General features: G+C 55.9%; 8 protein-coding genes across 8 annotated transcripts; 6 read left to right on the top strand and 2 right to left on the bottom strand.

Moving 5' to 3' along the window:
* Positions 1-230: 230 nt before the first annotated feature.
* On the bottom strand, positions 231-2,301 carry BJ171DRAFT_133354 (vacuolar import and degradation protein-domain-containing protein). Its single transcript, XM_053105646.1, has 7 exons — positions 2,005-2,301; positions 1,736-1,795; positions 1,466-1,573; positions 1,051-1,149; positions 838-951; positions 526-589; positions 231-383 (listed from the first exon to the last, which is right to left on the bottom strand). Exons 1-7 carry the CDS (start codon positions 2,233-2,235, stop codon positions 367-369), a joined length of 693 nt encoding a protein of 230 aa, XP_052965892.1. The 5' UTR covers positions 2,236-2,301; the 3' UTR covers positions 231-366.
* A 1,026-nt stretch (positions 2,302-3,327) lies between these two features.
* BJ171DRAFT_508107 (uncharacterized protein) lies at positions 3,328-4,467 on the top strand. The gene is made up of 2 exons (XM_053111276.1): positions 3,328-4,155; positions 4,186-4,467. Exons 1-2 carry the CDS (start codon positions 3,572-3,574, stop codon positions 4,247-4,249), a joined length of 648 nt encoding a protein of 215 aa, XP_052965891.1. The 5' UTR covers positions 3,328-3,571; the 3' UTR covers positions 4,250-4,467.
* A 5,766-nt stretch (positions 4,468-10,233) lies between these two features.
* BJ171DRAFT_475510 (Endonuclease/exonuclease/phosphatase) lies at positions 10,234-11,221 on the top strand (the record flags this gene model as incomplete). Its single annotated transcript, XM_053108787.1, has 4 exons — positions 10,234-10,459; positions 10,652-10,744; positions 10,840-11,120; positions 11,174-11,221. 4 exons carry the CDS (start codon positions 10,234-10,236, stop codon positions 11,219-11,221), a joined length of 648 nt encoding a protein of 215 aa, XP_052965890.1.
* Positions 11,222-12,115: 894 nt separating this feature from the next.
* Positions 12,116-15,093, top strand: BJ171DRAFT_622590 (uncharacterized protein; the record flags this gene model as incomplete). Its single annotated transcript, XM_053115449.1, has 9 exons — positions 12,116-12,417; positions 12,797-12,946; positions 13,026-13,162; positions 13,259-13,399; positions 13,537-13,725; positions 13,820-13,984; positions 14,237-14,437; positions 14,562-14,693; positions 14,977-15,093. The coding sequence occupies exons 1-9, from the start codon at positions 12,207-12,209 to the stop codon at positions 15,091-15,093; spliced, it is 1,443 nt and encodes a 480-aa protein (XP_052965889.1). The 5' UTR covers positions 12,116-12,206.
* Positions 15,094-15,379: 286 nt separating this feature from the next.
* On the bottom strand, positions 15,380-16,358 carry BJ171DRAFT_558800 (NADP-dependent oxidoreductase domain-containing protein; the record flags this gene model as incomplete). Its single annotated transcript, XM_053113173.1, has 2 exons — positions 15,380-15,981; positions 16,136-16,358. 2 exons carry the CDS (start codon positions 16,356-16,358, stop codon positions 15,380-15,382), a joined length of 825 nt encoding a protein of 274 aa, XP_052965888.1.
* Positions 16,359-16,626: 268 nt separating this feature from the next.
* Positions 16,627-17,004, top strand: BJ171DRAFT_508054 (uncharacterized protein). The gene has a single exon (XM_053111275.1). It carries the CDS (start codon positions 16,649-16,651, stop codon positions 16,913-16,915), a length of 267 nt encoding a protein of 88 aa, XP_052965887.1. The 5' UTR covers positions 16,627-16,648; the 3' UTR covers positions 16,916-17,004.
* On the top strand, positions 16,928-18,642 carry BJ171DRAFT_424832 (uncharacterized protein; the record flags this gene model as incomplete). Its single annotated transcript, XM_053107688.1, has 4 exons — positions 16,928-17,762; positions 17,916-18,199; positions 18,368-18,441; positions 18,555-18,642. 4 exons carry the CDS (start codon positions 16,928-16,930, stop codon positions 18,640-18,642), a joined length of 1,281 nt encoding a protein of 426 aa, XP_052965886.1.
* A 477-nt stretch (positions 18,643-19,119) lies between these two features.
* On the top strand, positions 19,120-21,123 carry BJ171DRAFT_424962 (Metallo-dependent phosphatase-like protein; the record flags this gene model as incomplete). The annotated part of the gene is made up of 8 exons (XM_053107693.1): positions 19,120-19,242; positions 19,456-19,613; positions 19,770-19,891; positions 20,045-20,130; positions 20,249-20,356; positions 20,503-20,632; positions 20,822-20,874; positions 20,974-21,123. 8 exons carry the CDS (start codon positions 19,120-19,122, stop codon positions 21,121-21,123), a joined length of 930 nt encoding a protein of 309 aa, XP_052965885.1.
* Between the last annotated feature and the right edge of the window lie 349 nt (positions 21,124-21,472).

The following is a 21,472-nucleotide window of genomic DNA, read 5'->3' as shown; positions in this document are numbered from 1 at the left end:
GGTTACCGCCGCCAAGGCTCCCAGCAAACAACGCATCAGCAAAACAACGCCTCGTCGGGCGGCATCGAGCAGTAAGGCACAGTCGAGGGCGCATATCACAGCAGCAGGTGAATCATGAGAGAGAGAGAAGAAAAGAAAACGGCCGCAATGAACATTGGTGCGGAGATGGTGTCGACGAGGTGATCTTCCGTTGCAAACAGGATGGCAACTTCAGGACGCGCGCGTTGTTCCTGCTTGGTATCTTTCAGACACAATCCGTCGCATCAAAGTCGGTGAGAATCCGTCCGGGATCGGTGTCGCTCAGCGATCGGGCCGCCTCGGTTTGGTCCATGCAATGCTCATCGGTGACCAGGCGCGCTGGTGCCCCTATCGGAACTCGTATACTGTAACACGGAGCATTCTTAGTAGTCGCAAGCACAGCACGACGTCGCCGAGATGCATCTACTCGGCTCGTCAACCAGGTTTCCAGAGACAGTGTGATGGGTAAAGGTCTCACAGACTGTGAGCAACAGCACTCGAGCTTACCCCCAAAGTGCCGCTCGGACTGGTGGCGGAGGCTCAGTCGTTGGAACTTCTCAGAGCTCTTGTGCTGTTGTCGCAGAAGATAGCGCCCCACGATGATGTGGTGAGGAAGATGTTGGATACCGATAATGAGTTAAAGGGTAGCGGGTATCAGAGCGCGTATCAGCGGAAACTGGAAAGACTCGGATCGGCCACAACAAGACCAGCGCCGAGTGGGAGTATCCGGTCAATGTGCTGCCTTTGCCAGACTCTGACAAAATCTCGCCAAAGGCAATTTGTTTCGAGACTCGGGCTGGCGGCGCAGACAATACCGACATAGTAGTATCCAACAAGTGTCCCAGCGGTTCGGTCGTACGCAATGTAATAGAAACCTGCAAACGAGGCACCGGTGATGGTCTCGATACGGTGGTCTGGGACCAGAAAGTGCTCCTGCAAGTACAGCCCGTTTGTCGTGAGATTAGAGGCTGAGCAAGTGGTGGTGACGAGTCCCTACGGTTGCCCATGCACTCAAACACGGCGATGCCTTGCCTTCCATCGCATAAAGAGTACATTCGCATTCGTGTTGTCGCACTGAAAGTTCTCTGAAGCAAAGCACTCTTGGTAGGGCTCGAAGGCTGGGAACTTTGTCTATCCATAGCGGTGTGCGGGCAGGAATCGTCGGTCGAAGTATTAAATCCCATCGCCATTCCGTTGGACAGTTGGTTAGTGGATTTGCATCGTTTGATGGAGTTGATCGGCCAACGAAGCACCAGCGGCGAGCGAAGAGGTGTCGTGAGTCAGCCAGTTGCACGCTTATGATGCCGATGTGCCGACGTGCCGATGGACTATCATGCCCGCATCGGACACAGAGACATCGAAAGTTGGCCAATTGTCTTCCAGCCTGCAATCCGAGTCTCACCCCCCCTTGACACTGCCTCAGAGCTCCAATGACACGAAGCCATACCCAGTGCATGCGATCGACGTCGGCATCGGCATCCCACTTCTTGGTCAGAAACGAGTAGCGATCGCCGACAATCTCTGCCTCGAAGAACGTGCAAAGCGTGGGCCATTCCTGGATGGCCGCCGGAAAGCAGAGACGCTACGATCAGATCAAGGCACAGTTCCATGCGATACAATGGCTGCAGCAACAATGTCGAACGGCGATCGCACTCGGGCCTGCAAAGGAGAAGGAAAATATGGGCTCCCTGGGTTGGATCATGGCACCCAGACACACCTCTGTAAGTCCCTCGATATGCAGATATCCGCAGAGGAATGACGTGTCCAAATCGACATGCTGTGGAGTGGAGGAGACCTTCCGATTGTTAGCCGAGGATCAGGTGTGGATGGATCGATAGAGTGCCCACATGGCGGTGGAACGACACAGGATCGATCCTTGAGATGCATTCACATGAGTCCGGCTGGCGAACGACCACAGTTTCGCCGAATCGCAGGATCGGCATGTCCGGAGCGAGGACATTCTCGTATCTGCTCCGCTCAACACACCTGTATCTGGACTGTAACATTGTAGCTACAACGACCGCTCTTCTGGGTGCCCTGAAATCGGGAGCCCGAGTAGAGATGGCGGCATTCGCGGTTTCGGAGCCGAGCCTTCTGGGTCGGAGAGAGGGTATGTGGGGTGTCTGGGGACGGATCGGTCGCGGGCGGTGGTAAGGGGCGATTCCAGTTCATGGAGTGCAGCTGGAGCCGGCGTTTTCGCTCTGCGGTGCCGGGCATCGAAGGCTGGATGAGAGAGGCGAGAGCCTGTGCCAAGCTGAGCAGAGGTACGGTCTTGGGGAGAGGGGCGATCGAGCAGCCGGCTCGATTGGCGGGAAGGTCGAGGACACTATGAAAAAATTTCTTGTTAAAAAAATGAGCGAGAACGAAAAAACGCGCTCTCGGAGCCACCTCGGTCGGCGAGAAGAGCAGTCTCTGGCGAGAGACCCCCGAGGGAAGGCGAGAAGCCTCTCGCCGTCATACACACACACACTTTGCACACACACACACACACACACACACACACACACACACACACTTTGCAAGGGAGTCAAACACCTCCCATCGACCATCCCAAGAGGGATGGCAACCCCGAAGTGGACTGCCCAGAATATGGGCGACCCGGCATCCACTGTCGAAATGCACAAGGAACAGTGCGAAATACTTACAGTCTATCCAGAAAGAAACGGGACAGATCCCATTTCTGGCTTCAGATGTCTGAACCCGCTGACTGACTTGTAGGCCCAGCGGGCAGGCCATGGCATTGCACTCCTGTCTTCGTTGGCAATCGCTTTGTTTTGGTTGGTTTGGGAAGCACAGTCTTGAATACACCCGGTCGATCTCCTGTGGCGATGATCGACTGGCATACCGAGATCATATTCCTGGCTGCATTGATGTCTCGATCCCACAGCGTATGGCAGCTTGTACAGCTCCGTACATAATGTGGTTTCTCGACATCAAGATACTTGGGTGACTCGAGTCGCTTGGCTTCCCGGCAATGTGAGCACACCTGGGACGTGTTGAACTCGTTCACCGAGCACACATGGATCTTGGAGACGGATCGGTCTGGTGGTCGTCTCTGGTGGTGGGTGAACTGCTCAAAGTACTTGGCGAACCTGAGTCTCCGTGGGCTGGAAGCATATCCCTTCCCCTGTTTCCAGATGCATTCCCAAAGGCAATCACCACTTCGGTCTCCTTCAGTGCCTGGTCGATGACTTGCTTGCACATCTCGTGGACGGTGCGCTGTCGCTTGCCGTAGAGATCGAGTCGCTTGAATCGCCGTCGCCGGGTCAGGCTGAAGTACAGCTGTTTGTCCAGCATGTCTCCAGTGAACACATGGCGAATATATCGTAAGAAAGAAGGCACTCCAGGGATCTTGGGGCTCGGTGTGGTGCTCATCCATTTCTGCAGACCAAGGATCTTGTGGGTGCTCTGGATCCACTTGGTCGCTTGGGTGGTGCCAGTTCGATGCTGGTACTCCTTGTTGGAGAACGACACGATCTTCTCGTTGGCACGCTGTGCCTTGGTCACCTTGACACCGTCTCGCTCCTGGATGGATGGTTGACCGGGTGCTCGAATGACAACGGTGAAGATCGATCCTACTCCAGGGTCGATCCCAATCCATGTGGTCCGAGAGTCGTCAATGGGACCGACCCTGGTCTGGATCCTCTGCTCGGGAGTGAGTGCGCTCGTCTTGTCCGTGGATTTTGGTTTGGCATCAGGGTCCTTCTTCTCCAGGATCTTGTACTTGAGTGTGGTGATCGAGCACCCGACTCCATCGGTGGTGATCACGCAACCAAAGAGCTGCTTCCCCTCTTTCCTGACACCAAAGAGTCTCGGATCCAGCTTGAAGTTGGTCTGCCAGAAGGTCTCTTGCTTTGTGGTGCCATTGACCTTGGTCTTCAGGTCGTCCCACTTGAGACCAGTGCCAGTCTGGTATCCAAGGATTTCCCACAGTGCTCTGGTGTCGAGCTTGATGTACTTGGCTCTGGCATCGCAGAGCGGGACCAAGGTGCACTGTGCTCGAGGGACATTGTGTCGCTTCTTGGTCTGGGCAAGTCGATCGGTCAATCGCTTGATCCGCTTCGTGTTGATGGTGATCTGCTTGCACACCTCCTCGTGCTGGGTCTGGAGTGCTTCGAGTCTGTCAGCCCCGATGTGGTGGATGGGTTGACACATCTCCTCGTTCAGTCGCCCGCGCTCTCCTTTCAGAACATCGGTATCCCTCGCGAGCCTGGGAATGATCATCTTCTGAAAGACCACCATGAAGAGGGCCTCCTTCAGGTGGGTCAGGCGAGAGACTTCACTGGCCAGAATTGGTACGACTTTGTACAGGTCCTGGTGGCTTTCGTACCGAAACTCATACAACTGGTCGGCATGGTGGGCGAAGGATTTTCTCAGATCACCGAGGAGTGTCTTGGAGAGGGGATTCTCCATCAGCTTCATGCACTCATCGACGTGTGTGTGCCGTTTCACACCCTTGGGAGCAATCAGGGCCAGGTTGCAGTATCGACGGAGGAGAGACCAGTATCGATCGAGAATATGGGTCTCACAGTTGACTGCATAGGTCTTGACAGCCAAACCAAGGACCTGTGACCCAGTGCCCTTTGGGAGGGACACTGGAGGCAGGATACACGATCCACTCCATGTACTTCGGTACATCTCATATGTGTCGAGGATGTGCCTGTCTTCTTGAGTCGTGCCTTTCTTGGCACTCACTGTTCCTGTCTGCACCATATTGAAGCATTTTCGAACAAACGCGGGTTCACTCGACGACACAGTGGGGAGGGTGATGCCCTCGTCCAAGCACCGCCTGAGATGCAGCTCCAGGAGACGAGATGCTTCGTACTGCACTTGAGTCATGGCTCGGACAGTCTCCTCGATCTTGTCGTGCAAGGTGTCGTTCTTGATGATGGCATCGAGAGTGCACTTGATGATTGAGTACTCGGCCTTGACTTGCTCGTTTGGGCCACAGTCAGGCAAGGTAGAGCTCCAGAGTGTTATAGAAACGGCACTTTGGGGTGTTGCTTCTGGTATGACCCTCTTCCCCGCACGTGGCACATACAGGGACCTTGGGTGCTTGGCTGACCATTTCAGCGACCGAGGCAGGGCTGCTGTCGATTCTGGCTGTGCACTTCTTGGTGAAGGGCCTAACATGGTTGGTCAGGCCACAGGCACGACACGATTTGATGACGGGTTTCTTGGCCACAGGAGAGTCATTGGGTGATCCCGGGTCGGGATCGGGGGGTGTCTTTCGCTTGGGAGCCATCTGGCGAGAAAATAGCAGCGATGGCTGGTTCTGCCCTTGGGGAAGAAAAATTCTCCTCAAAACCAGCGCATTTTGGGCTGGCAGTGATACTGTGCAGTGGCGTCCTTGATTCAGATCCAGAAACGCATCGCTCGCTCAATCAGTCGTGGGAAGACATCTTGTCAAGGTGAGTCTTGCCTGATAGCCAAACGATCATGTCATCTCGCTGACACACAGCCACGCTTGACTAGGTTTCCAACCAGAGAGATTCAGATGGTGGTGGTTCTTGTCCGCAATCGGAGTGGAGCTTCCAACAATGATACAATTGGTCATTCCTCCACACCAATTGCCCACCACCACCGTCAATTGGCTCAAGGTGATACCAAATGCCGTCAACCGACCATGGCCGGATTCCAACTATTGCTGCTCCACATACAACGTGACTTTCAGGTGACCGAGATGAGCAGCCGCCAGGGGGCCGGAAAAAATTGATAGTGGGAGTCTCTCGGGTGACCAGCGAGCGGGGCGGGACGGAGCGGGAGGGACTCGCTCGCTTTGGCCGCTCGCTTTGGCTGCAGACGGAGGGGATTCGCAGCCAGAGTGCTCATCGAAATTGATAGTGATATCCGCTGCAGATGCTCGTTGGGAGCGACGGATAGCGGATGATTGGGCTCGAGGCCGATGGGTCTAGTCCTCTGGAACTTATATCCCTGGGTGCCCGTCGAATCGAGTCGGTCCAAGACTCTAATATCATCGGTCAAGCCCATCACCGCAGTGCGAGCGCTCATCGATGGCATCCGGCAGACGATCGATCGATCGACGCCATTCAATCCACACATTTCGCCTACAATCAATCTAGAAAGAAACGGGACAGTCAATCTCTGGCATCAGCGACACAAGTCTGCTGATCCATCCAGTGAGAAAGCCATGCGATTGTTTCTCGACCCGTTTATATTGAATTGGCTCTACACGTTATTCAGAAAAAAAAAACGGGACAATATAGCCGTTTCCATGAACATGTAGTATGTGCTGTGCTTGCGTCAAGCAAAGCCACAAGAAATAAAACAGATCACTTTGGCAGCCTCCGAGTGAAGACCGCCGGTCGCTCTCCGATCTCCACAATCGACCTGCATACTGTGATCATGTTGCGCGCCGTATTGACGTCGCGATTCCACACTGTCCGGCAGCTGGGATTCTTGCAGCTCCTGACAAAGTGGGAATTCGCAACACTGGGCGCATCGAGTCCTTCCAACCGAACTGGCTCCAGGCACTTGGTGCACACCTGTGAGGTGTTGAACTCGTTCGTCGAGGCCACCTTGACGCTTCCGTGAGGGTGATTGGGACGGCGTCGGTGGTGCTCGAACTGCTCAAAGTACCGAGCAAACCGCTGCCTCCGAGGGCTGGATGCATAGCCCTTGCCCTGTCGCCATGACGCATTGCCAAAGGCGATCACCACATCGGTCCGTATCGGGGTGTGCTTCAGGACGGCCTTGCACATCTTGTCAACGGCCACTTGGCGCCTCTTGTGGCCCGTGAATCGATGGTGACGGGCCTTCTTGCCAAGGTGGAAGTCGAGCTGCACTCGCAGCTCCGGTCGCAGGACATGGGTGAGATGGACTTTGAAAGCCTCCGAGGACGACACCTTGGGCGAGGGGGTGGTCGACATCCAGGTCTCGATGCTGAGTCGATACTTCATGGTGTTGTGCCAGTCGGTGTTGGACGTATGGCCACACATTTGCTGATAGTGACCATTGGAGAACGAGACCACCTCGTCTTGGTGGCCCGGTGCTTGGATGACCGCCGTGAAGATGGAGCCGACTCCAGGATCGATGCCAATCCAAGTGGTGCGGTTGGGGTTTGGGTCACCGATGTGGGCCTGGATGCGCTACTCGGCAGTCGGAGGAGGCTCGGAGGTCTCGGTGCGATCGGTTCGACGCACAAACTTGACGAGACCGATGGTGCATCCAATGGCATCGGTGCTGATCTCGTAGTTGAACAGTTTGTGATTGATATCCCGGTCACGGAAGAGGGAACTACGCAGCTTGAAGCAACTGCGCCAGAGACGATCCTGGTTGTTGACACCGTCCTCACCTTCTTCCTTGAGCTTGTCCCGGGTGAGTCCAAGGCGCTTCTTTGGACCCAGGAGTTGCCAAAGAGTGACCGTGTCAATCTTGACATACTTGGCCCTTGCAGTGCATAGAGGAACTATCGTGCACACGGCCGGAGGAGTGTCGAGAGCGAGCTGCTTCAGTGCCCACTTGATCCTGGATGCCAGCTTGTTGATCTTGGACTTGGTGGTGCCGAGCTCAGACTTGGCCTTGGTGAACCTCTTGTCGTCGGAGGGAATGCCTCGGGCAGTGAGCTCGTCCAGCTTGGCCTGGCGCTGCAGCTCGGTGACTCGGAGGGCGGGCATGTCACAGTCGATCCACTTGTGGACATCGTCGACCATCTTGTACCGGGCGAGGATTCCCACATGGTGTGAGAGGCGGTGGAGGGCCCGGAAGCGGTCCTGGTCGCTGCTGTACCGAAACTCGTCCAGGACGTGGCCAAAGTCTGGATAGAGGAACTCGAGATCGGCCTTGGGTGGAGTCTGCCCTGGTTTCTCGAAGAGCTCGAGACAGGCCTCGATGGCTTCGTGCTTATGCTTGTTGGCTGGGAAGACGGCAGCACAGAAGCGGCGAAGGAGTCGCCAGTAGGCCAGGTTGAGGTGGGTGGTGCAGTTGGTGGCATAGGCATTGACAGCCAGGGTGAGAAGCTGACTGTGAGCACCATCAGGCAGACGAGGGGCCGGAGGCAGGTCTGCGTGCCGAGTGGTCTGGTAGTCGCGAAAGGAAGCGACCAGATGCTCGTTGTATTTCTCATTGTCCCCGGTCGGGGAGAGGGCACCGTCCTGGACGATCTTGAAGCATTGACGGATGAATGCAGGGGTGGCCCTGGAGATGACAGGGACGGGAAGATCCTGCTCGATGCACCGGAGGATGTGCAGGTTGAGCAGCCTGGATGCCTCGAACTGGATCTGGGTCATGGCCTCGACGGTGGCCTGGATCTTGTCGCGGAGAGCGGGATTGAGACAACAGCCATCCATCGTCTGCTTGAAGCAGCTGAACTGAGGGGCGGATGACCTTCCATCCACGAGTGGGACGACAGAACTCTTGAGGGGCCGGTATTTTGGACACTTGCTGGTGTTGCAACGTTCGTGATCGGTGCCATCGCACTTGGGACATCGCTTGCCGGTACTCGAGGAAGTAGATGGACCAGGCTCGGTGGGATCGACATCCATTGGATCTGCAGAAGCAGTGGTGGTGAGCGACGGAGCAACAGACGACCAAGCATGCGTGGGGTCAGAATACGAACCAGAGACAGGCTCCGACTGTGACTTGGCTTTCTTGGGCCTGGGTGGCCGAGGCTGGCCATCACCGGTACCCTTGCGCTTCGGAGGCATGGGGACAGAGGATGCTGGATGCCTGCCAGTGGTACTGGTCAGAACAGAGACTTTTTTATCGTACAATGGCGCGATGATCAGATCAAGGCGAGATGATGGAAGAAAGCAGCAGGACGAAGGTGCGGCATTTATACCCGAGAGCAGGAACCCGTCTTTGCGGGCTGGTTGGGGAAGTGACCCTGTTCAAAAATCGCCGAGAGGTTCAAGCCAGGGATGTGAACGTGAAAATGGCGGCGTGATTGGGGGACTAAACCCCAAATCGGTGGGGACTCAACCCCAAAGAAGTTCTCGATGGGATTGAAGTCGGGCGAGGCAGGTGGGGTGAAGATCACTGACCATCCTCGGCGATCGATGCAGTCCAGGACAGGCATTGTCTTGTGCATGCTGACATTGTCCATCACAATCACAGAGTCGTCTGGGAAGCTCGCTCGCTCAAAGAACTCGACCATCGAGTGTGTCTTGAATGATGTGGGGATGTACATGCGATGCAGCACACCAGAGTGGTTGATGGCAAATGCAGCCGAGACAGACTTGTGCTTCATGTGATTGCGCTAGCGAAGCGAAGCACCCTTCGGCGAGTATCCGTAAAGAGGGAAAATGGATCTCCTGATCCCTGTCTCGTCGACAAAAACGAATCGCCGCGGGTCGATGGAGCGGACCTGGTCCCTGAACTGTGCCACTCGCTCATCCAGTCGCTTGGACTTGTAGAGGTGTGTTGCCCTCTTGTGTGAGTGACCTGCTCGGTGGATGGCAGTGTGGCAGAGTGAGAGTGATACTTTCCTCTGGAGGATGGACTCGAGCTTGCATCGCAGCACAGGACCAGTCTGGAACGGGTCCTGTTCAATCAGGGTGCGAATGACTGGACATGCCTGCTCGAAGAAAGTGGATCTGCGAGCTGTGACCCGGGATGGGTCATCCAGCTTGCATCCTCGGTGCCATCGATGGATGGTGCTCTTGGATACACTGAATATGGAGGCGACCTTACGCAGGCTATGGATGAGGGCGTAGCATCGCAATGCGGCGGTGCGAAAGTCGGATGTGTGGCGAATGGTCATGGCCAGCGCGCGATAACATTGGGTAACAAAATATTCGATGAATGGTCAAAAACCCGGGTGTCCCGTTTTTTTGGATTGCCTGTAATAAACCGCTGTATCATCAGCATCCAATCACGACTCGGCCATTTTTCGAGAGCCGTGGCCGGAGCAAGGTCCCTTCATAGGCAAGCTTGATACTCTCCAGATTCATCGCTGCCCGCTACTTTGCCTGGGCCGTCGCCTGAATGCCTATTCCCTCTCCCCATATCGTTTCTCAATCCTGCTTCTCTGTCCATCCTCTCTCTTCGTCACCCAAATATGAAAGTCCGTATCTCCGTCGGTACGTGGAACATGAACGGCAAGGTCGATTTCCAATATCATTCTCCCAAACTCGGGTGCTATTATGCAGGTGGACGACGAGGCAAGTCCCAAACAACGTATTAGTCTGCTCCCTGTTTCTCATGATATCTGTACTCTTTGCTCGCTTCGTTATGCAGATCCCACAAACCCAGAACATGGACAGTTTCCTGTCGACGAGGGATGGCACCGACGGCTTTGACCTCATTGTCGTTGGGGTGCAGGAATGCCAAAGAGCGATCGACGCCTCGTCCGCCCAGGACGCTTGGGATAAAAAGCTCCTCGAATATATTCTCTCCGACCACTGCCTTGTGAAGTCGGAGTCGCTTGGAGGAATCCACATCGCTGTGTTTGCCAGACACGAGCACATCGCCCTGATATCCAGTAGGTCGACGCCAGCGCCGTTTCTTGCACAGTTCAGCATCGACCCCGACGATCACAGTGCATCGTCAGTTGGACCATTGCCCCGGAGCCACATCCGTTCTTTGCACCGCAAACTCCAGATCGGATGCAAAAACACATTCTCATCCATCCATCGTCCACATGCAGACATCCATACACATCGCGTTCCCACAGGCGTCGGGAACGTCTTTGGCAATAAGGGCGCCGCCTCGATCTCGTTCACATTCGCCGGATCGTCGTTTCTGTTCGTCAACAGCCATCTGACGGGTAAATACCCCGCCTGTGTCCCTGGATTGCACTCGGAGCCACCCTGGCCTATATTCTGACCCTGTAGGCACAACACTGATACCACCCCCGTCGAGTAGCGCACCAGGAAAAGACGGTCGAGCGCAATCAGGACTACCTTCGCATCCTCGAGAACCATCCACCTTTGCAAAAATTCTCGCTTGTTGTCTGGTTCGGGGACCTGAACTACCGAGTCGAAGGAACTCGCGCAGTTGCCAACAAGCTACTCGCCGACGGCGCTCTCGAAGTGCTGCTCAATAACGACCAGCTGCAAACTGAGATGAAGAAGGGAAACTGCTTCCATGGCTTCATCGAGGCACCCATTCACTTCCTGCCCACATACAAGCTTGACGTGTATGTATTCATGCCATAGATTGGGAATCACTTTCCGCTGATGGATACCGCCCCCAGTGTCCTGGCAGCACAGGCGGCGACTCTACGAATTGGATGTGCCTCTGATGCTTTCGGGCCCTCAATCTGCAGTATCGTCTGCGGCACGCCTTGGACTAATGGCCACATGCGACTCTTGATTGAACTGCTGTCGTCAGCGACTCTGCTGCTCCTTTGCCGCCGCAGGCGGCCCCAGAGGAAACCGACACGGTCCCTCCATACGATTCTTCGGCCAAGCAACGGATTCCCTCCTGGACCGATCGCATTCTGTTTTGCTCCGAGCCCTGGGTCACGGTCACTCCGCGGATATATACCAGCTGCCCCAAGATTCGCGGATCGGATCACCAGCCTGTTCGGGCCGTCCTGGAATGCCTCATCCATCGGAGCTCGGTTTCAAATTTCCATAAACAAAAGCAGCAGCCCAGCCGAGTCTGCTTGGTCCAGTGAGTTGCAGCAGTAGGCTGTACCTGAGAATGAGCACGGTCTCGGAGCAGCATGTCTTGAATATATTCGTCGACAATATGTGGTAATGGTCGGATTATCCAGCGTGATCAGAACGGAACAGCACCTGATTGCGTACTCTCGCACTTCGGCCCTGCCTGCTGTCGGATTGGGTGAGTATAGTCGTGAGATACAATACGTATTCGGTCGTCTGGATAAAGCGTTGTTCTCAGTGTCAAGACAGTCGCTCGCTGTGACTTGGATGCCTCTGGTAGCAGATCTAGTTGTATTCGCATCCAGAGAAACGTGACAGCCCTGGTTCATAACCGGGTGTTCCGTTTCGTTCGGGGTGATTCGACATCCCCTCGATACCTCACGACCAGGTTCCATCGCCCGCCATCAAGTTGGCGCCCAGAAGCGCCATTGGCGCTTTCCTGATTGTCTGTCTGCCCTTCCTGTGCTGTTCTGCCTTGCCCTTCCAGTGCTGTATCGTTCTGCCTTACCTTGCCTGTCTTCCCATCAAGTAGCTTTCTCCTTTCTCCTGATCGAAGCAATCCTTCGAGCCCGACACGCGCACTTTCCTTCCCAACTGCCCAGCATCTACCCCCTCGCAATGATGGCCGAAAAACAAGGCGGTAAAACCCAAATCAGCCCAACATCGCCCGAGTTTGCGTATCTCGAATACAACCTGCAGCTCACGCTGCATTCCTCCACGGCCAAGATCGTCAGCGCGTTCGCCATCTCGAACCCGCACCTGGGCAATCAGTTCGAAAGGAGATGCAAGGCAAGCTATGCGTTGCTCCGCGCCGGCAACTGGCACGATGGTGATCAGCTCGCAAAACCAGCCGACTGTAGACTTTCCAACCCACCAACTCGATCGCTTCAACGTGACCAGATTTCTAACATCCGCGCCCCAAATTGCCTCCCGATCGATCGTGTTTGGGCGCGATGATCGTCCATGATAGGACATCTTGGTGCTGCCATGCTGGGTCGAGAGCTCAGAGTTGATTGGATCCAACACTGAGGAGGAGGTCATTCGACGGGGGTTTTATCTCACTGGTCAAGAAGGAATGAAGTTTGCCGTGGGTAGTCTCCTCAGGAAGATTCGCGCGGTCGATGGTGAGAGCCCACAGCGAACAAACGCATGCAACGCAACGCTGCCTCGGGACTCGGTGGGAACTCACGCGCTGCACACATTTGCAGGAGTTAAGGGTCAAGGCGGCGACTCGGCAAAGAACCTGCGCAAGGCCATCTTTTGCCGCATCGGCGTTGGACGAGCGTACGTCTCCAGCGAGGCTGGATTGGACAAGAGGGCCATTCCAGATGGTTACGATAGCTTCTACATCCATGACGGTACGAGCCAAAGCCTGCTTCTCTGGGGATTGGAGCGGTGCCGACAATCACCGAGATTGACTTTCCTTGCGCCGGCCAGACGACCAGTCGAACAGCAACTCTGTCACCAGCGAGGGATACTACCATGAGTACTATCTCAAATCTTCGGCGCAGGTCTTGCCCCAGTATCTGATTCACTACGACTACGACGCCAGGCGGGAAGTGGCCTCGCGCGAGGTTCGGCCAGCTCGCTGCAGAATCGATATAATGTCAGCAGGAGATCGCCCAAGCTGCTTGTCCTGAACCACAGTCTGCCTCGTCCACGCCCGCCAGAAATCCAAGTGCGACAATTGTGAGAAGGAGGCCGCCGTCGTTTACTGCCAGTCCGACGCTGCCAACTTGTGCCAAGATTGCGATGCCCAACTCCACGTTTCCAAGCTGGCCTCGCGGCATGTTCGCACGCTGATCGGGAAGGTAAGAGAGCGCCGTCGACACCTTAGGGGTTATTTGAAGCAGACCGAATAGCGGTGCGTATTCCGGTCAGTGTTACTAGCGCGAGCACCGCACTCACCCCTGACTTTTGTTGTGAATGCCTGGGGGGGGGGAACCAGGGTGCCGATGTCTTTGGACACTGCCGTCACCACCCCGAGAAGAAGATCGAGTTCTTTTGCAGCCAATGTCATGTTCCAGTCTGCGTCTACTGCAAGATGGTTGGCAATCATGCCAACGGAGAGGCGGCCAAGCATCAGCTCGTCAGCGTCTCGGAGGCATACCACACGGTGCTGGAGGAGGCTCAGGCGGTATGAATGACATCTGCACGCCCGTCGCTTGATGGATGGACTCGCATTTGGCCTCTTGACTCACTCGCCTGGGCCTCTGGCACCAAACCTATAGCACGATCCGATTTTGCATGCCCGCAGGTCCGAAATCACCAACCAAATCGCCTGCATCAATGCGCGTGCCAGGGCTGTTGAGAAAATGGCCTGTGTGATCGAAGGACAGATTGAGGAGATTTACAAGAAAGCGATGCTGGAGCTCAAGACTGCCGCCCAGAATAAGGTGGGGCTTCTTCCAGAAGGCCGTGGCCGTGGTGATTTGCCAGTTCAAACGTGGTGCCCCAAGATCGAGTGATGCCACTGGCCAGACCTTGACAACCCCCCCCTGGATACCCCACCATGCTCAAAGCTGCTGCCTCTGACCCTCCTGCTTTCATCCATGCCCCATCCAACATGTTCTTGGATAATATCCGTCCCTCCCTCGGCCACTGACGGTGGACAAACACATTCTGAACTCTCCACGATTCCGTCACAGCTCAACGTTCTGCTCGGCGATGAAGTCGAACTCAAACGGCAGTTTGGCGAGATTGCGATGCTGGAGGAGTTTCTGAAGTACCAGCAGTCTGGCGAGGCCACCCAGTTCCTCTTCAGCTGGGTCAGGCACCAGCAGCTCCGCTCCGAGCTGCACGACTTTAAATTCTTCCGCGAAGACATTGATGTCGCACTGGACCTGAAGGTGGGCGGAGAGTGGGTTGCTGGTCGGTGCGGTTGTGTTGGCGAAGCACTTGATTTGGTTCAAGCAGCCTAGTTGCTTTGCTGGAACGGGTAAAATCGCTCACCCGAAGCTCCGTTTGACGCAGGTTGTCGGTGGCATCACGATTGCGACGGAGGAAAGCTTCAACTCTACTCCAGGGCCGCATTCACCGGCCGTCCCCTCGGGCTCGCCCAGCAAGTGGGCAAAGTCCAATGCAAACCTCAGCCCCGTAAAAGATGTAAGCGTTCAGTTGGCAGCGGTGAAGGCTTGCACGACGAGACAGCGCCGTCGCAGCTTGCCGATTCTCACACAGACTCGCTCAGGAGCCCCGACATGCCCCTCGACTCCCAGTTTCGAAGATGGGTCAGAACGAGCGCCGTGTGCAGAGAAGAACCTCGGTGAGCCTCGAAAGCAATCCGGCGAGGCGCGAGGATTGGATGGATGTTGATATACTGGCTCATCGCTTAACCCCCATCGGATATTCAACCACGATCGCTTGGACGATACCCATCCGCCGATAGGACTTTTTCGCAGAGACCCTGGGGACATTTGACCAACTGAGCATGAATATTGCCCCTTCGGCCGAAGATCTTGGTTATGGCGGCTATGACGACGCCAGCTCCGTCAATGACGAATGATGAGGACAATGTCAGGAGAAAGCTGCGTTGGAAAACGCAAGCCAGTTGGCCGGACAGCAAAAGATCGAGAGCGCAAGCACTGCTCTTTGAATGAATGGAAGTAGTTGCTGACTATAATGCACCGCGCATATCGACTCCGTTGTACCCGCAAAGAGCAAGTTGCAAAATGCAGAGATGCAGAATACAAGGATGCAGAGATGCAGAATACAAGGATGCAGAGATGCAGAATACAAGGATGCGGATCGCATCGCTGGTGCCGCACTCTTTCGCCTGCGAGATCTTGGTGTCAATAGATGGGCTCTCCAAAGACCTCGCTGATGCAATCAATGTCGTCTTTTGACAAGTCGGGCCACGACAGAACCTGTAGATCTTGTCGCATGTGCGTCTCGCTCGAAGTGCCGGTCAGGGGTGTGATCCCAAGCTGGATGACAAACTTGAGAAAGACCTGCTCTGGCGTTGCGTTGCGCTGTGCGGCAATCCGACGGACAGGCTCCGAACGAACTGCCTCCGGGTTGCCAGTCAGAGTCCAGAAGCTTTGATAGACAATGTTGTACTCTCGGCAAAATCGACGGATTTCTCGGTCGTGCTGAGTCGACTCGTGGAATCGGTTTTGGACAACCCGGGGCTTGACCGAGGCATCGGTCCACAACTGTCGAAGATCTTTGAGGGAGTAGATGTTGCTGATGCCGAGCATGCGGACGACGCCTTGTTGGTGGTACTCCTCGAACACCCTCCAGACCCTCATGGTGGCTTCGTGCGTGCGCAAAGGCGAATGAAGGACAAGCGAGTCGAGGTACTGGAACCTCGCCAGCGAGAGGTCGACGGACTGGCGCACCTGCTCCTCGAGAGGGGCATTTCGGTCGTAAGGGGTGGTATCCGGGTCCTGACCTGGGTTGACGAAGATAACAGTGGGAAATGCGGCAGGTCAGAGGGTCAAGTTACCGAAAGCCATCAACGAAACTGTGATAGAATCGAGAGCGGCCAGGTGTCGCAGGATCGCAGGATCGCAGGATCCGAGACCCCCTGATCGAATTTGGCGTACCGCCCGGCGGAGTGAACTTTGTCTGCAGAAAAATGTCCTTCCGCTGGATGCCAAGAGTCGTTGCAGCCGTCTTGATGGCCTCGGAGACGAGATCCTCGCGATAGTGGCGGGGCTGGCAGGCGGTGTCGATGGCAGAGTATCCAGCCTGCAGCGCCTTGAGGACCAGACCCTGGGTTAGCTCCTTCTTCCACGCCGTTCCGTAGATGATGCCGGGTATGCTCATGTTTGTCGGGGGGGGGATAAGTGAGGTCGATAGCGGCTCCAGTGTAAGGATCGATGGCAAAGGCAAGTCAAGGCAAGGCAAGTGCCAATGAACAGGACAAGACCAGGGTTGATATGCAGCCAGTCTGTGGCTACCATGCAGCCAGTCTGTGGGTACCATGCAGCCAGTCTGCAGCTGCTCTGTGGCCGGCCAGAGCTGGCTGGAGCCGTGCGCAGGCGCGGGTTTGCTTCTGATCGCAAATCCGCCGTCGATCACCGTTTGGCTCGGTCAGTCCGCGATCCCTGAGCACCATGGCCATCCTGGCTGCCCTGACGTCCCGAGTCTGCCCTTCTCTCGGCAGCGCCCGCCAGACGCTTGTCGCGGGCAATGCGTGGTGCCCTCGTTTCAAGCCCTGCCGATCTCGCATTCTTGCTGGGCTGGCCCACTTTTCGCAAGGTGTGTCGTCGGTGCCAACACCATTCCCTGGCCAGCGCTACCGTTCGGCGTATGATCTGGAGATGCAATTGCCATGCGCTTACACTCAACGAGGCTTTTGCTGGCTGATGGGTGCTCGATGACGAGTCTTCTCCATGCTAAATCGAGCAACGATCGACTCTGTTTCAGCCAAGAATCCGGAGAGCCTCACCGTCCTGGACCGCGAGTACCCAACCGACAGCTGGATGAACATTCCGCCGTCGATCCTTGCAAAAACCGTCTGCCGCCTGCACCTCCAGCCCGGACACCCGCTCAATCTGCTCAAGGCTAGGATCGAGGACCACTTTGAAAAGTTCAGCAAAGACATTGGCTCCAAGGGCTTCCGTGTCAAGGACTCTCTCAATCCCATCGTCACAGTCGAGCAAAATTTCGACGATCTCTTCATCTCCAAAGACCATCCTGGCCGCCGCCCCACCGACACCTATTACGTCAACGAGGGCCATGTGCTGCGAACGCATACCTCCGCCCATCAGCGCGAGGCTCTCCGCACCCGCGATGCTCCAGGCTATCTCGTCACAGCCGATGTTTACCGCAAGGACGAGATCGATACAAGCCACTACCCCGTTTTCCATCAGATGGAGGGCATCTACACCTTTGATCGCGCAAACCTGGAGACCGAAGCTGCGCTCCCGGCATCGCTCTCAACCCCAGCCAACGTCGAGGTCACGGGTGCCAAGGTCTGTTCGGAGACCAATCCAGGACAGGATGTGCACACCCTCCGCGAAACCGAGCTTGTCGGTGCTCATCTGCGCACCTCGTTGGAGTGCATGGTCCGCAACATCTTTGACGACCCGAACCTCCGAATCCGCTGGAACGATGACTACTTTCCTTTTACCGCTCCGAGCTGGGAGATGGAGGTGTGGTACCAAGACAGATGGATGGAGCTCTGTGGCTGCGGCGTGATGAAACAGGAGATCCTGGATAAAACAGGTTCGTTTGTCTGTGGAGCTTGTGCTTCGACCTCCGTAGCAAGGACCACGACCCAGCGTCTCTGGGTGGAAAGCGTCTGTCTCTAACGTCGATCTACCACGGATGACGCACATCGGTGTCCTGACTTTTTCCATCCTGCACTTTGATGCGCAGGCAACGAGAGCCGGATCGGATGGGCTTTTGGCTTTGGACTCGAGCGAATCGCCATGGTGCTCTACGGGATTCCCGATATCCGACTCTTCTGGTCGATGGACGAGCGCTTCCACTCGCAGTTCAAGAACGCCTCCAAGAGCTCGGTGGTCAAGTTCCAGCCCTACTCGAAGTACCCGTCGTGCTACAAGGACATTTCGTTCTGGTGCCCCGAGAGCTACCACGAGAACGAGTTCTCGGAGGTGGTTCGTGAGGTCGCCGGCGACCGGGTCGAGACCGTCGCACTGGTATGGATCCGAAGAGCCGACTTGGTGGCGTTACTGGTGCTGAACTCGGCGGCGCAAGGACCAGCTGTGGGCCAGAGTGCTATGTTTGTCTGGCCACTGGCTCATGCTCCATACGGCTGAGCGACTGATCTTGATCCCGATCTCTCCCTGAATCCACCCCTTGACCAGATCGATAAGTTTACCCACCCGAAAACCAAGCGAACGAGCCGATGCTACCGAATCCAATATCGCGCCATGGACAGGTGAGACGCGAGGCAAAGTGGAGTTGCAAGTGGCTGCTGGCCAAGGCCGACTTGTTCTCGACTCGGGCGAATCCCTTTTCCCGATATTGATCGTCCTGCGACACCTTTGGCAGGACCCTGACCAATGAGGAAGTGGACTCTATCCAGGAGAGTGTCCGGCAGATGGTCAGTGACAAGTGCGGTGTCGAGCTGCGAGGATAAGCATCGACCGCCACAAACCGAGACACACCACTGCTTGTCGAGTCGGATGCTTGCTTCCCATATCCCACAGCCCGATTATACGACTTGATGGACACTGCTATACGCTGGCGTGGGATATTCTAGAGCCCATATCGACCGTGCCGAGACAGCCCGTGAGCGAAGCGCCTGCTTGAGCCCCTGGACAGTAAACGAGATCGTTGCTGCCCGAGCTCAAAACAGAGTGTCCTGTTTCGTTTTAGACATGCTGTAATACACCCATATGAGCCCTGCGAGCTCAAGGAATCTGCGATCCACCGACCACGACGACCGATGGCTGGGACCGCCGCGCCGATGGGCTTGGACTGTCTGTGGCGCAGTGAAATCTGACTCTCACATGATCACGCCGTTTCTTGTGCGGTTTGAGCTCGTTTCTTGCGACCAGTCCAACAGGCACGTCCAGGCCACATCGACAGCCATCGCCGCTCAAGACTCGCACCCATGAGGATCGCCATCGAGGGGTGCTGCCACGGAGAGCTCGACAACATCTACGAGGCTCTGGTCCATCTTCAGAATGTCAACTCGTGCAAAATCGACCTGCTGATCATCTGCGGCGATTTCCAGGTACAGCAAAGCGATACCAAACGCCGGCAGATCGTCCAGCACTCCCCTCCCCCCGATGCGAAACGCTCAGACGGCGGGTGGAACTGCTCCTCGCCTGGTCCTGTCTGCTCGTCTGGCGGATCACTTTGCTAGTCCTGCTGCTGGTCTGATGCATGACTGTCCCGGACAGCCAGTGGCATCGCCTGATCAGTGCCCTTTTTGCTTTGTCGCCAGTCTATCCGGAATCTGGCCGATCTAGATGTGATCGCATGTCCCGATAAGTACAAAAGCATGGGCACATTTTACCGTTACTACAACGGAGAAAAGGTTGCGCCTATCCCAACCATCTTTATCGGCGGAAACCACGAGGCCTCCAACTATCTGTGGGAGCTGTATGTGCCCACCACCGTCGCACTCGTCTGAACGAGGCGACCGTCTGCATCGCTTCGACACAGCGCCTGTGTGGACTGGGCTCAGCGATCGGGCCCAGATATCGGGTTGCTCATCGGTTCACGTCTTGTCTCTTGCTCTTGGAATGGCACTGCCAGCTATCATGGCGGTTGGGTCTGCCCGAACATCTACTTCCTGGGCTTTGGCGGCGTTGTCAACTTTGGTGGCCTTCGCATTGGCGGTCTCACGGGAATCTACAACCCAGCACACTACGACAAAGGTGCGGCTCTGCATTACTACTGGCTGCAGTCACGAGCTGGCTGCGCCCTCGGCACTCAAACGAGCCCGGCGCAGACTTCAGGGATGCAGCATATCCGCGAGCAAATGCAGCGCAACTGCCAAAGAAAACTTACCATCTGAATCGGCAATCTAGGCTTCTTTGAGACCCAACCTTTCAGCAACAAGAGCTGTCGAAGCATCTACCACGTGCGAAAGTACAACGTTTATCGCATGGCGCAGGTAAGCATCCCTGGCCAGTGGGGTCGCTGCTGTTCCCAATCCGACCCTTGAGCTGCTGGGCTGCCGCAGGTCGGCGAGGATATGCGCCCGTGTTGATCGCGTCGCCTTTTGTTCGCAGATCCGTCAACCTCTCCACTGCTTTGTTTCGCACGACTGGCCGAATGGCATCGCGGCCTACGGTAATGTGCGCCGACTCTTGAAACTCAAGCCGTATTTTGCCGACGAGGTGCGTGCCTCCACAACAGCTCGGCAGAGCCGCAGGCATTTTATTAGATGCCGCGGCAAGTTAACAGCATAACATGGCACATGGAGTGAGCAGTGGCTTCTCTTCCATATCCTGGACTCGCTGGCTCATGTTGCCTGTTTGTTTAGGTTCGGACGGGCACCCTGGGAAGCGATGCCAACCAGTTCCTGCTCAAGCGCCTCAAGCCCTCCTACTGGTTTTCGGCGCACTTGCACGTCAAGTTTGCCGCTGTCTATCCGCACGAGCCGGAGCACCCAGGTCCCGAGAGCGCCCAGCCAGAGAACCCTGACGAGATCCTCATTTCTGATAATGAGGATCGAGACGACAATACAGCGCCCGACGAAGGTGCCAGCAGCAACAAAAAGGGCGAGGGCGAAGAGTCCACCCTCGACACCAGGCCGACTTCGTCTGAGCAGCAAGCACAGCCGAGTGCGCCTTCCCGCCGAGTCACACGCTTTTTGGCTCTGGACAAATGCCTTCCTCGCCGTGATTTCATCCAGGTCGGTTGAAGCCGCCGCCTGGTTGTCTGCGCAACTCTTGCGATCAAGCGATGACGCCACAAACTAACAGTCTAGGATCGCCCTGCCTATGCCGCTCAGGTCATGGACATCCCTGAGGTCGAAGGAAGCGGCCCTTACGAACTGCACTATGATGAAGAGTGGCTGGCCATCATGCGAGCAACCCACGAGTACATGTCGCTCGCCTATAACCAAAAGTCACTCCCAGACGATGCGACGATTCGAGCGTGAGTATGAAACAAACTCCATCAAGTGCAGTGCAGACTCTGATGCTGGAGTCATACGCATCGGCAATGTCCCGCCCACGCCGACACGCGTTGACTCGATTTCATCCAAAACGAACCAGTAAAATCGACCAAGAGCTGCAGTGGATCAAAGAGAATGTGTCGTCCAAGCCCAACGGTCTCAAGGTCCCCCTTGACTTTGTGCACACTGCTCCCAAGCACAACCCCACCAGCCAGCCAATGCGCCAGCCTGAGAAGTTTGAAGCACGTAAGCGGTGAAGAGCGATGGCGGTGCTGGCTGCGATTGCGGCTGCTCTGGTGTTTATGTCCGTGACGGTGGGATTGGCGAACATGAA

The sequence above is a fragment of the Polychytrium aggregatum genome, assembly GCF_025602895.1.
Source record: "Polychytrium aggregatum strain JEL109 chromosome Unknown BJ171scaffold_22, whole genome shotgun sequence".
Classification (NCBI taxonomy): Eukaryota; Fungi; Chytridiomycota; class Chytridiomycetes; order Polychytriales; genus Polychytrium; species Polychytrium aggregatum.
The sequence above is the reverse complement of the archived record's forward strand: the minus strand, read 5'-3'. Positions and strand labels throughout refer to the sequence as shown.

What these genes read in the sequence shown, in the direction of transcription:
- BJ171DRAFT_133354 (XM_053105646.1), bottom strand. Translation starts at nt 2,235, where the DNA reads ATGCCCGGCACCGCAGAGCGAAAACGCCGGCTCCAGCTGCACTCCATG. An exon ending in ATGTTACAGTCCAGATACAG is followed by an intron (nt 1,796 to 2,004) that starts GTGTGTTGAGCG and finishes TCCACTCCACAG; the next exon opens with CATGTCGATTTGGACACGTC. An exon ending in CACTTGTTGGATACTACTAT is followed by an intron (nt 590 to 837) that starts GTCGGTATTGTC and finishes CTGCGACAACAG; the next exon opens with CACAAGAGCTCTGAGAAGTT.
- BJ171DRAFT_508107 (XM_053111276.1), top strand. Translation starts at nt 3,572, where the DNA reads ATGACAACGGTGAAGATCGATCCTACTCCAGGGTCGATCCCAATCCAT. An exon ending in AGTCTGTCAGCCCCGATGTG is followed by an intron (nt 4,156 to 4,185) that starts GTGGATGGGTTG and finishes CTCCTCGTTCAG; the next exon opens with TCGCCCGCGCTCTCCTTTCA.
- BJ171DRAFT_508054 (XM_053111275.1), top strand. Translation starts at nt 16,649, where the DNA reads ATGGCCATCCTGGCTGCCCTGACGTCCCGAGTCTGCCCTTCTCTCGGC.